Source organism: Protopterus annectens, chromosome 4.part0, assembly GCF_019279795.1.
Source record: "Protopterus annectens isolate FY-2018-M chromosome 4.part0, PAN1.0, whole genome shotgun sequence".
NCBI lineage: Eukaryota > Metazoa > Chordata > Ceratodontiformes > Protopteridae > Protopterus > Protopterus annectens.
This window is the reverse complement of record NC_056733.1, coordinates 580,324,925-580,338,668: the sequence shown is the minus strand read 5'-3', so window position 1 is coordinate 580,338,668 and position 13,744 is coordinate 580,324,925. Positions and strand designations below refer to the sequence as shown.

At 36.6% G+C, this 13,744-nt stretch overlaps 1 protein-coding gene across 2 annotated transcripts in view; it reads left to right on the top strand.

Moving 5' to 3' along the window:
* The window catches only part of UBE3B (ubiquitin protein ligase E3B), a 2,006,489-nt gene that overhangs the window by 1,483,113 nt on the left and 509,632 nt on the right, over window positions 1-13,744 (top strand). For both annotated transcript variants that reach the window (XM_044068510.1, XM_044068511.1), the window contains exon 22: window positions 5,100-5,237. In XM_044068510.1, coding sequence (XP_043924445.1) covers window positions 5,100-5,237 — 138 coding nt within the window. The remainder of the gene's footprint in view (window positions 1-5,099; window positions 5,238-13,744) is intronic.

Here is a 13,744-nt window from a genome sequence, read left to right as displayed (position 1 = left end):
GAGAACTGCTCAGTAACCCTCCTTCCTGCCTCTAACATTTTTTTTCTATCAACTTGTCCCCTTTTGCTTTTATTTTTTTTCTTCTACTCACCCCAATTGCAAACCTAACCACATTCTCCTGTCTGTGTTATTCCACCCTATTCCTTCCTGTCCACAAGCTGTACGTTTCCACTGCTGTCTTATTTTCCTCTCTTTCCTACTACTTACATGTACACCTCCTTTCTACTGACTGTTTTTCTTATTCTTTTTGCTTCTCCCTGGCCGGTGTAGTCCTGCTCCATTCACCCTCACTGCGCTCAGGCTCACTACGCTCCCCTACCCCCATTCCCACCCACCCCCATTTCAGTTACATTTATACTTTACCTCTTTGGTCACTCCCCTTCCCCCTGCTTCTTCCTCCAGTTTCCTTCTCCCACTCAGTCACCTTCTTTCTCCACCTATCTTCCTCTCTAAATTTGTATTAAACGTACCTCCCTTAAAGCTTTATACTGTTCCAAAACCTCCTAACTCTCTTGCACATACTCCCAAACTCTACACTACTGTACTCCACTTTACATTCCATTTTCCACCCTTCTGTATTTCATCCACCTACTATCGGCCTCTCTTCCATTCCAATCTCCTGTCGACATGCTACATCTACTTCTTATTATGGCACTGCTTACCATTCTCTCTATCTTCACATCCCTCCATCATACACCACCTGATCTGCACCACAGCCCTACTCTTGCACACCAGCACTGCACTGCCATTCCCCAAGTCCTTATATTTTCCCCTTATTACCATCTCTTTTTTCTCATCACAATGCCTACTGCTATAAAATTAAATACTCCAAATCTGATCTCCCCCCAAAATCCAAACTTACATCTGTCTATCTCAACTCTCTCCTCTCCAGTTCCTCTTCCTTTTTAATCAGTCTACTTTGCTGAGGTGATATTCATCCAGTCCAGGCCCTGATACTCACCTCACTCATCTCTCCTTCACTGCAAATTCTTCCTCTTCTCGATTTAGCCCCCAACTTCTCACTACCCAGTCTACTAAAATTCTTAAAGTTATGGCTCTCGATATCCATAGTATCCAAAACAAAGTCTCAGAACTCCATTCCTGGCTATCACTTTATACCCTTGATATTCTCTCCATCTCTGAAACTTGGCTGAAACCTCCCATAACCAATTGTGAAAGCCTACCCCCTGGTTACAATATTTTCCGCCAAGATAGGCTTATAAAAAAAGGTGGAGGTGAGGCTCTTCTATACTCTGAGCATTTCTCCCTTCACCCACTTCTATTCACCCCTCCTAGTTTTCACCCAGCTGCAGTACTCATTGTTAACTGTAATGTAAATAAAAGAAAATAGCAGCTGGCTCCATTTATATACCTCCTGGTGACAACATCCCTACCCTTAAACTATTCCTTGCTTAGATCTCTCAAACTATCTCCTATAAAACTATCATTCTAGGAGATGTAAACATTGACTGGAGTACTCTGCACTCTGTCTCTCCCACCTCTAGCATCAACTTATTTACGTTTTCACAAATTATAACCTCTCTTACTCACATCAACCCAAAATCTAACTCCAGCTCTATTCTGGACTGGATTCTTACCTCCCACCCTAATCACTGCTATAATCCCACTAGTTTACCTGACTCCCTTAGCTATCACCTCCCAACTTCTATTCAGTGCTACTCCTTCCAAACTATTAAATCTAACATGTATAGAGACTGCCGTAACCTATCTAACTTTGACCCAAATGTAGTCAGTCAAACTCTCTCTTCCATCAATTGGTCCTTCCTTTATGACCTCGCCCTTGAAGAAGCTGTTCTAAAATTTAACAGCTTATTTCTCAACTCCATGGCCCCCATCAGAAAAATAAGAAATCTAAATACACTCCCTGGATTACCAAAAATAGTCTCTCCCTCATGCAGAAAAGAGACAGTGCTTGGAAATCATGGCATAAGCATAAAACTACTGCAAATCTCCAGCTCTTTAGGGAACTTCAAAAATGTCACTAAAAAACAAATCTACCTTGACAAAATAACTTTTTACCTCAACCATAAAAAAAAAAACCCCCTCATACCAACCCTAACAAATTCTGGTCCACAAGATTCCTATACCCTGGTAACCCCTCTCCCCCCATTGCTTTTCCTAACACTTCCTCTATCGAAACCACCACTTTTCTGATCTCCTTCTTCATTAACTCCATACAGAACTTACTTAAACCCAATGCTAACACTATCCCTGACACCCCTGTCCCTCCTCCCCATTCCATTCCTTTTTCCATTTAGCCAGTTCCCACTTCAGCTATCCGATTGTTTCTCAATAAACTTGAGCCCTGTTCCCCCTCCGTTGACAACTGTCCACCTTTCTATCTTAAGTTAGCAGCCTCTTCCATTGCCTGCCAAGTTTCCATACTCATCAGTCGTTCTATTAAGGAAAGTCTTGTCTCTGCTATCTGGACAAAATTCTACGTTTTACCCCTACACAAAGGAGGAAATTCCACTGATCCTTCAAATTTCAGGCCATTGTAATTCTTTCCCCCCTTTTCTAAAATTCTCGAAAAGTGCATACACAAATGACTAATTTCTTATCTCACCCAAGAGAACAATCCTCACTCCCACACAACATGGATTCAGACCTCATCATAGCAGCACAGCTGCTCTTATATCTTTTACTCAAGCTATTTCCTCATCTCTTGATAATAACAAATTAGTCTTGTGCCTATTCTTTGGCCTCTCTAAAGCCTTTGATACTGTATCCCATAAGCTCCTTCTCCCCACTCTAGGCTACCTTAACCTCTGTAACTTGTCTCTCAGCTGGTTCTCTAGTTATCTATCTGATTGGCTACAATCTGTTAAATGGTTCCCTTCTACCTCCCCTTTCCTCTCTGTTCAAACCGGAGTTCCCCAAGGCTCCATCCTCGGGCCCCTCTTATTCAGTATCTTTACTAACAACTTCTACCTTTCCTGCCATCACTCCACCCTGAATTCAATATGCTGATGGCACAACTATCATCTCCACATCTGACAATCTTCCTCACCTACTCACCCTCACAAAAGAATCTCTGCATTCAGTTGAAATATGGCTCACTACTAATCAACTACTGCTTAACCTTAACAAAACTAAACTTCTACTTTTCCTGCCTAAATCTCTCCAAAATCTTAAACCCTCCTTCTCCATCTCCTCTCTAAGTAACACTCCTATCAAAGTAGAATCACATACCAAACACCTTGGAGTTTATGTAGATGTTGTTGTTGTCTTTCGGCTTTTCCCGGTTAGGGGTCGCCACAGCGGAACTTCGGTCCGCTAATGATTGGCAGTAGATTTTCATGAACGCCAAGGTGTCAGCTTGACGTTCAACCTTCAGCGAAGGCACACCCATTTATGCATGTCTTTCGAACGCCCACCCAACCATGGGGAGGACATGCAGACTCCACACAGAAGGCACTCCCTGCACTCCAGCTGAGAATCGAATAGGAGAACATCTGCCTGTGAGGCAACAATGCTACCGCTGTAAATTCGACATCCACATCAATAACTGTATTTAAAAAACTCACCAAATACTTGGACTACTGTACAGGAACAAAACTTCCTAACTTCAGAATCTAAACTGTTCTTAGCTCAAGCTTACCTACTTTCCCACCTTCTCTACACCAACCTATTATTCACCCAACTCCAAAAGAACCTGACTGCCAAGCTTGTACACACCTATAATAAAATAGTTCAATTTGCCAGTAATCTCCCTTATCGAACACACCACTGCCTTTTCCTAAAAAAAACTTCACTGGCTTGAACTCCAACACCAAGTCCTCCTGCCACAGCTTTATCTGACCTGCTCTGTTCCTTACCATCCCCTTGCTTGTCCATTTCTGACCAATCTTATCTCCCCCTATATCCCTAAGCTTGACCTATGTAGCTCTGACCAAATCCTATTGTGCATCTCCAAACCTAACAAATCCATTAGTAAGATACTTTACAGCCACTCTGTCACCTCTGCCTGGAACAAACTTCCTCTTCATATACGTACCGTTGGCAGTACCCACAGTTTTAAAATAGCATTAAAGGAATTCCTGGATACCTCTTGGATCTGCTGCTGCAGTGACCACACCTGAACATCTTCCCCCTTGCCTCTCCCTTAACTTCTAAGGCTCCATCATCTTTCTACCTCAACTGCCAAAGTAACTCAAATTTCTGATCTTACTTCCTTTACCACAAACTTTCCTCCAATCTGTCTTCCTTCACCACTAACTTCCCTCCAGTCAGTCTCCTCTCTCAGCTACTCCTCAGGTTTCTGAGTTCTCTTATTGCATATCAATGCAAGGACTGTCTTGCTGACTTCTCTTATGACATTGTTTTAAATCCATGGCATTCATAATTAGAGTAAAATGTTCCTATGATTAACTTGTATATTTTATTTGCATTATGTATTTTTAGTAGCTCTGTATAATAACTAATCACACTTTCCTTTAATTTTTGTATTACTCATTGTATTGCTAAATTTTGTAATGGAGCTTTTCACCTCGGGTCTCTGCAGAAAAAGGGCATCTTGCCCAGTCAGACTAGCCCAGTTAGTCAAATAAATAAATAAATAAATGTTCACTTAGTATGCTATACTGGTCTGACTATATGCAGTGAGTTACCATAAAAGCAAGATGGGGTTGGGGTGTGCAGATTTGTGTTTAAGTGCGAAGTGAGGTGGATTAATCCCTGGAGAGCCAGTGGTTTTACCTTTGCTTGTCAACTGTACACTGTGATGCCTTTTTGGGTGTGGTTGATGTTGGTCAGAGTTGAAGACAGTAGTGTTCTTTTTCCGTAGTATTGTAAGGCCATTTCCCTCACACACATTTTGATATTGTCATCATTACTATTGGGACAACAATGCAAAATATTAATTGGTGACATCAGTGCAGATTTAAATTCTTTGCCCTGACAAGTACATTAAGAAATACATTTTTTAAATACTGTTGTCTGTAGTGATTTCATGATCCTTTTTATGTCATTGAGCTGTCACAGTAATGGTACTGATCAAAATGTGTATGTACTTACCAGTATAAACCCATGCTTAAGATGAACATTGTTCAGCAAGTTTATATATATTTTTATTACAGGGAATAGTAGTTGATGTCCCATTTGCCTCATTCTTTTTGAGCCAGCTTCTTGGTCATCACCACAGCATGTTCTACAGCTCCATTGATGAACTTCCATCACTGGATTCAGAATTTTACAAAAATCTGACATCTATTAAGGTGTGTCTATTCTGCATGTTATGACTGATCTGGAAAAGTGACATCATTTTGATTAACAGATTTATTTGTGTAATTCTGATATTTTCTCTGTACTAATCTGTTTAATACAAACGTTGATAATAATCAGTATAAATCTTTTTCATGCACTTTTCTCAATTATCCTGATTGTTCATAAATATTGTAGCAGAGCCACTCATACTAAAAATAAAATGATTGCAGGTAACTTTTTCACCTTTTTCACCATCCTAATAATATGCTTACTTGTTACAGATGATGCTCTTCAGTTTGCTACTAACAGAAAGGCTGGATTGGGCTAATATACTTAAGTAGTTCACAAAATACATAAATGAGTGAGCATTTGCGTAAGGTTAAGTTTGTCTTGTGGACTAATTTTGTTCTGCTTATTTTGAGACAAAACCCTAGAAGGAAAGGAGGAATTGGAAAAGAAGGGCATGACCGCTTTTGGCATCAGGGCTGTTCTGGCATTCTGCTGCCAGACGCTTTGCACTGCATTACCATTAAATCCAGGTTTCTTTACTAGTGATGCAACTCTTCTGTTTGGTGTATTTGTGTAGTCACTGTGTGTATGCATTTGTATATCTGTTTATCTGTATCTGTCATTATACATGTCCATCACATAACATGGGGGGGGTCAGGCATTCTGTTGAAGATGGACTGTGCCTCTTTCAGTGTCTACCCTTGTTGCTAGTTATAGGCTGGTTCAGAGCAGTCATGATCATTACCTGAGCTACCTTCTTTCAGTCTGCTTTCAAAGAAGATTAATTGATGTAATGCTTTCTGTTCTAAACATACTGTAATCTTAAATTTCAGTAAATGGTATGAATCAATAAATGTATGGCAAGGTCACCAACAAACCACTAAAAATAATAAAAACAGGTGACCGGGTACAAAGTGCACAGATGAACATACACGGAAGGAGCAGGAATGATAAAATCCAAAAATGTATTGAAGCATTAAGTGCTTTCGTCCTATCATCAGGACTTCATCAGACTAAAACAAGACTATCAACATTCAGTTTATATACACACAATAAATTGATTTAAAAGGCCAAATAGGCAAAATCAATTAGTGTGAATTGTGTCTTAAAGGGACAGTGTAAATATCCAATATTATGGACCATAGTCTTGCACTCTACCCAAACAGAAACAGTGTACTATACCACAGTGGATTAAATAGATGAAATAAATAGATGAATAAAAGTTCCATAAATTAAGTATCAGTTTCCATAAATGAATGTTATAAAATATTATAAAATGTTATATTGTTGGAGGTTTTAAAAACAATTCAAATCAAAAGTGAGAAAATGTTAAAATGGTTTTAAAAGGTGGTTTTGCTGTGTTATAAAAGCAGTTGTAAAAAGTGCTTAAATAAATAAGGTTGAGCAAGTAAAATTGAGGCCAGTAAAAAGTAAGAGTATATTTTACAGTTTAGCTGCTCTGTACTTTAAAACAAGTTTAATAGACACATAGTCATTTAGACCGGGGTAGTTGAATGTATTTAATCTAAATTGCTGCAAGAATTCTTTGTATTGCAACATATTTTCCCATTCACCGCCCCTAGTGTCAATGTCCACCCATTCCAAAATGCCAAATAAGAATTCATCATGGGAAGTTTTAAGCAATGAGTGCTTATAAAGGGCATTATTCACATTCATATTTGTTTCTTTTCTTCCTGAAGTATTTTTATTGATATTTTAAAGAGAGAAAAAAAAAAACTAAAGTCACATAAAGGATAAACTTTGAAAATAATAGTACAGTCATAAGATGACTCATCATTTAAGAGAAAAAATACAAATGTTACTATTTATATTATATACAGAAGCCTAAGACCAATAAAATATTAATTAAAATAAAACAATCATAACAATAGTCCAAATAATTTAGGTGGTAGTGAAGAGTCAGTAAGGGCTAATATTGTCCACGGATTATTCATTAGTTTATTTGGATAAACTCTTCCTTCTTTGATTTCTTTAAATGCAACTTATTTTAGAAGATTGAGAAAATCTTCAAATTTCATCTCCAAAGATTTCCAGTTTCTAGCAGTAGTTTTCTGGCTACAGCAAGAATTGTCCAAGTTAAATAAGAACATTTTTTCTTTTGGCTGTCTATTCCTAGAACATTAAAGATAATTATTCTTTTGGTAAAATGAAAGTATCATTCCATAATGCTTTAAAAAAATCTTTAATTTTTATCCAGAATTTCTGAAGCATATAGCACTCAAAAAACATGTGACCAATTTGTATTAAATTTTTTTTTTACATCTCCAGCAGCCAGTGAGGTTGTCTTTCGTCATTTTAGCAACTCTAGCTGAAGTTGTAAATGATCTGAATAAATATACTCCAATAAAGAGTCCAAGATGTATTTTTAATAGAGGAAAAAAGTTGATTGTTTTATTTTGGTCAGTAAAAGTTATAGGAAACTCTTTAGTAAAAAAATGTTCCAGAAATTCTTATCTAATTTTGAGTGATCCTTGGCTAACATTTGATGTATCTTCAAAATTAAATTGTGAAATATTTTTTTTTTATTTACATCAGTGTCTGTTAAATACATTTAGCAAATCACTATACAACAAATAACTTTTTCATTAAGCAACATACAAATTCTTATCTAGTAAATTTAAGTAAGACCACAGATCATATGAAAAGGATTTTCTGGTGCTTCTGGATTTAATAGTCATCATTTCAAATTGACATGTTTTAGTAATAATATTTTTGAATTCTATAAATAGAGGAGGGTGTTCAGATTTCCAGTTTCTAGTGATCACTTTTCTGGCTACTGTCAAAAGAGACCATAATATGGGGTATTTGATTCTTCTAACACAGTTAGGAACTGGGGTATTGAACAAAATTAAAGATTTAGATAAATTAAATCCATCTTTAAAATAAGCTTGAAGAAAATTATTAATTTTTTTCCAGTATTGCTTTAATGCCATGCAGTCATAAAACATGTGACCAATCTGCTTTAGTTTCTGTTTTGCATCTCCAACATAATACCTTTTCTTTGCTGATCAATTCCATTTTATGAGGTGTATAAACTACTCTATTCTTATATTTCCATGAATATAATCTCCATCTAAGTGAGTATGTAGTCCGCCTAGATGATTCCAATATTTTTTTTGTATCTTCATCAGAAGGTGACTTATTATTGATTGGTATGAAATAGTTCCAATAGTTTTCTAGTATATTTTTTGTTTCATTGTTAATTATTTTATATATGATTGAAAGTTTACATTTAGTGGATGCATCTTGGTGAATGAATAAAGTTAATTTTATTAGTTTAGGTGTTAATGTTTTTGAATTTGTGGGGATTGCATTCATTTTGTCAATCATGTACTGTCTATATGATTGAATTTGTAACTGTGTGTCTATTTAAATCATAAATTGATGTTAAATGATCCAATGAAATTAACTTGTCATCTTCTAAAAATTGAAACCAAAAAATGAGATGCTTTTCTTTCAACAAGATATTATTAGAAAAATTTGAAGTGGATATAACATCTTTTGTGTATAATATATTTCTTATATATATTAAATTCTTGATGTTTATAAGTAATTTCAAATAAAATTAGTATGCATTCCGGAACTTCAACTAAATCCAAATTTGAAAAATTAATGTATTTGTTTCTCAAGTGTCCTGACTATCTTCCCAATATAAAAACAGATGTTTTTTGAGGATTGCTATATAGATTATCGCTTTGCTGGCACAGTTTCCTTTTTTTAAGAACTACGTTACTTCAGGTTGCATTCTCTAAAGCAATACTCTCACTTTCCACAATATAATGACATTTCCCACAATTCCTGCATTTTTTTATACCTGTAGTTTTTTTCTTCCTGTGATGAATATTCATTTCATATAAGTTCTTTAAATTACAAACCATCTTAAACATAAGTTTAGAGTCTGTTCCTAAAATTCCTACTATATCAGGGTTGCACTGTAACATAATTCAGTTTCTGGAAATAATTTCCTTGATTTTTTGTGGTGCAGCACAATTGAACTTTACTACCATAGTCCTTTCTAGTGGGATGCACACTGGTGAAGGGCAGGTAAGAAGTGCTAAAATTAGGATTTTTGTGCACCTTATATTTAAAACTACCTTCAAAACTTTTATTTCTAGTGTCTAGATAATTTATAAAGCTGTTGTGGTAGCGTATGTAAATCTTAAAAAAGGAAGTAGTATTACTCAAATTTATTTATTTTATTTATTTGCAGTTTGTTTGCCAGGATAGTCCAATTGGGCCATGAAGAGTCCATTTTCAGTGGAGTCCTGGGGAGAAAACCTCCAGAAAAATACATGAAGTATAAGATATATTATAAATGCAAGAGTCATAAGAATACACAATAACATAATACATGAAATGTGAAGATAAATATAAATGCAAGAAGTCTCAAGTATACAAAATGACAAATTACATGAATAAGAGAGAATTCAGAAAAAAAATAAGTAAGAAGTTCCCATGAAGTGCTAGTTAGAGTAATGCATTGAATTTCATTACAAAAGAGTTACAGTTCCTGTAAAATATGGTAGTTCCTATAGTTGTTATTAGGAGAAGTTAGACTGTAGGGGGCTGTTTACAGATATATTAGTTTGTGGAGATTAGTTAAGGTAATGAAATTATGTGGGATGGGAACAAGAGCATTCCCATTGTGAAGTTAGGTATGAGTGAAGTAGGGTTTTGAAGGCAGAGAGTCTGTTAGTGGTACGAATGAGAGGTGGAAGAGAATTCCAGTGGCGTGGTAGCGAGAAGGATAGGAGGTGATTTTAGTGGGTTCCAGTTTACTCTTTTTAGTGCATTTGAGAATTCATTGGGGTTGAAGTTTTTCAGGCACCGCGTAGAGGTATAGGTATGGGTTAGATGTAGGGAGGAGGGAAGACGATGGGCAAAAAAGGGGAAATGGTCACCTAGGGGGTCGGGAAGGGTGCCACTGTCAGTGTTATAGTGAGGATGTCAAACAAGAATCCAGTCTAAGGTGCTCCCATGGTGGAAGTCTTTGGATGGTCTAGTTGTTCAGGTAATAAGTTGAGTGAAGTTATATAGATTTATAGCTAGGGAGGTGTTTGGAGATTGAAGTGTGTCCAGTTAATGTTAACATCGCCTAGGATAATAGTTTCATTAGTAATGTTAGAGAACCAGGAGATAATGTCCTCAAGGATGTGGACATTATCTCCTTGGGGGGATGTAGAGAGTGACTATACAGATGAGTTTGTTTATTAAATAATTAATAACATCACCAATCTCATTTTCAGGTCCATCCCAGAGAATAAAAATATCATCCAGGAATCTTGGCTATAACTTGATGACGGACCAGAATTTTGAATTAAAAACATTTTCTTTCATCCTAAAAGGACCAGGTTTGCATATATCGAGGCAGAAACTGCACCAATAGTAACCCCCCATTCTGTTGGAAAGTTTTCCCCTCAAAGAATTTAAAATTGTTTTCCAAAACTACTCTAGTTAGTTCAGACAACAAGTATATATATATCGTGCCCCTTAAGTCCATAATATTGGATTTTTACACTGTCTCTTTAAGACGCAATTAACATTAATTGGTTTTGCCTATTCAATCTTTTTAATCAATTTATTGCATGTATATAAGCTGAATGTTGAGCATCTTACTTTGTTCTGATGAAGTCCTGATGATAGAAGGATGAAATTTTCACTTTTATCATTTTGGTTCCCTCCATGTGTGTTCTTCTGTGAACTTTGTGCCTGGTCACCTAATTTATTTATTATTATTATTAAATTTCAGAGAACTGTTGTCTGTCACAGAGCTGTAGTTTAGATTTACTAGATGTTATTATCCCTCAGTTTCGCCATCCTTCTGCACCTGTCAGGTGTCTTATGGCATATCTTACCACTTAGATGTATGTTATGTAATATTCTTGGGAAAAAAAATGTTTTCTCTCAGTTTCACCAAAGCAGGTGCTTCATGTAGCAGATCAAATGTGATAGTTCCTGTGGAGATCAGCCTAATTATAATTTGTGGGTCTTCAGTGGAGATGGTTTTGGTACTATTACTTTCATTATACTTAGAACTCGAGATGGAAACTCACTGTTACACATGACTTTGAGTCAAGCTGTCCACTGCTGCCAGCACTGCTTGAAAGTCGGGTGGTGCCTCTGAATGCGTAACATTTTCTCCCTTCTCAGTTTTTTTACTTTGGGAGTTAGTGTACAGCTATAAGTTCAGGGGTTCCTCCCATTGCTTCTTGCACTACTGATGAGTGGAATGCCAAGGTTCCTTCTGCAGCTTTAAGCAACAGTATGAGACACTGAGTCTTTAGTGAAGGTTCCTTGATTTCTTCTTCATCCTTTGAAGTATGTCTGTGCTATTCTACGTAGTTATTTAACTCCCTAAATCTTTATGCTTGTGTTAGTCCAGCACCAGATTTTTTTTAAACCTATGAAGTATCATGGGGGACCAGACCATTCGCATAATGTCATAGAGGTGGTCACTGCTTTTAACTTCATTGTTAGGAGGTACTTTATATAACACAAATGGTGTTAGAGCTAAAACCAGCACTTACACCTTACTCGGGGACAATACTGTTACTTGTATTTTGTTTTATTCCATTTATTTGTTAAAGCTACAAGGGATTTTTAGGAATAACTTGGTGCCACTGTCCTGTTAAGTAACTTAAACCACGAAAAAAAGAAGCTGGTGCTGTAAGTGTAAACCAAAACCGAAGAAAGAACAGCACAATAGTCCAAAGTAGCTCCAGAAACCATATTTATTTGAAGGTCACAGGTGCAAACAAAAGCAAGCATAAACGCTCACAAATTCAAAGTGCGTTTTCATCAATGTAGACTTCATCAGATGCAAAGGCAAAGAGTCCCACACAGTCAATTTAAATATCCCTGCTGATGAAAAAAGCACCAGTCACATTACTGGTAGTAAAACCTATCAGTGCAAACAATTAACAAAAAAATTCAAATATAAAATGTAGTTTAAAAATTATTAAAAATGTATGGTATATATAAATGTGCAAAACCATGGTGTAAACGTAAAAGATAAGTAGTGTCCAGGAAAATATCAATTGGAACGAACATTAAAAAGTAAAAGCAGTAAAATTTAGAATATAAAATGCTTCAGTATAATCTTAAGGATAACAACGCCATCTAATGGACATAATGCATTACAATCCAAAAGGAGCAAAATGAGACTACAAAAAATATTTCTTGTATCAGTCTTGCAGCACGTAGTTTTAACACTGGGGCTAGGGAAATAACATTGTTCAAACCAGTATGTTTGTGTGCCTCCAGCAAAATCTGCCAGTACCCCTACTTGTACTCAATCCTGGTCTCCCAAGGTCCTCCTCTCACACTCTTTCCTTTCTCTTCTATAACAAAAAAAGGAAAAATTGACCCCAGTACAAGTGAGAGCATGATTATAAAGGACACTGTTTGTGTTCTTAATACGGAGGCCATTCATATGTTCATACATTCTTTTCTGGATTATCACATTGTCAATTATTTGGATGTCACTGCAGAAAAATCTGATTCTGGATTTAAATATACAGGAAACCCACTTATTCCAATTCCCTACTTCATTATACTAGCTCCCACCCTTGCCATCAAAAAGTTGAGGTAGTTAAAGGGCAGTTTGTCCGTATTTGTAGGCTGTGTTTTATGGATGATGACTTTGTCGAGAAGTGTGAATTATTGACTAGGATGTTTCTAAGTAGGGTTATCCAATGGGACATGGTCAACAAAGTGTACAAAGAGGTTCTGTATGGTAGGCAAAGTAGATTTAAGCCCATTCTCTGTGTTGATGTTACACCTGAGGCTTCGTTAATGGATACACAAGGACATGACACATTAGCTATTGCTGACCCCTCATTCGGTAAAGCTTTCATCACTGAATATAATCAGGAATATTTTAGAGAGAGAGAGTGGTATAAGTTTTCCCAACTCTCAGATCTGAAGTCTATCTTTGGCACCCCCTTTAAAATTATTTACAGTAGGGGTCCTAACATCAAAGATTATTTGGAATGTATGAGTCTACCCAAAGTTAACAGTAAGCAAACTGGAATCTTTAAGTGTGGGTCCTGCTCCCAGTGTAGGTACATGACCAATAGGGAGGCATTGTTCCTAGTGGCTAGGGATTTCTATTTCTCCAGTAAGGTATGTAGCACCTGTGACTCTTTTGGCCTGGTCTGTATTGCCCTCTGCAGTAAATGTGCTGCCTTTTATATAGGGAAAACGGAGAGAAAATTGAAGAAATGTTTTACTACCAGTAATGTGATTGGAGCTTTTTTCATCAGCAGGGGGTATTTAAATTGACTGTGTGGGACTCTTTGCCTTTGCATCTGATGAAATCTACATTGATGAAAATGCACGTTAAATATGTGGGCGTTTATGCTTGCTTTTGCTTGTACTTGTGACCTCCAAATATACATGGTTTTCAGAACTACCTTGGTCTATTGTGCTGTTCTTTCTTCTGTTAAGTAACTTGTTTTATTTTCCCAATAGACAAATAGTGTATAAA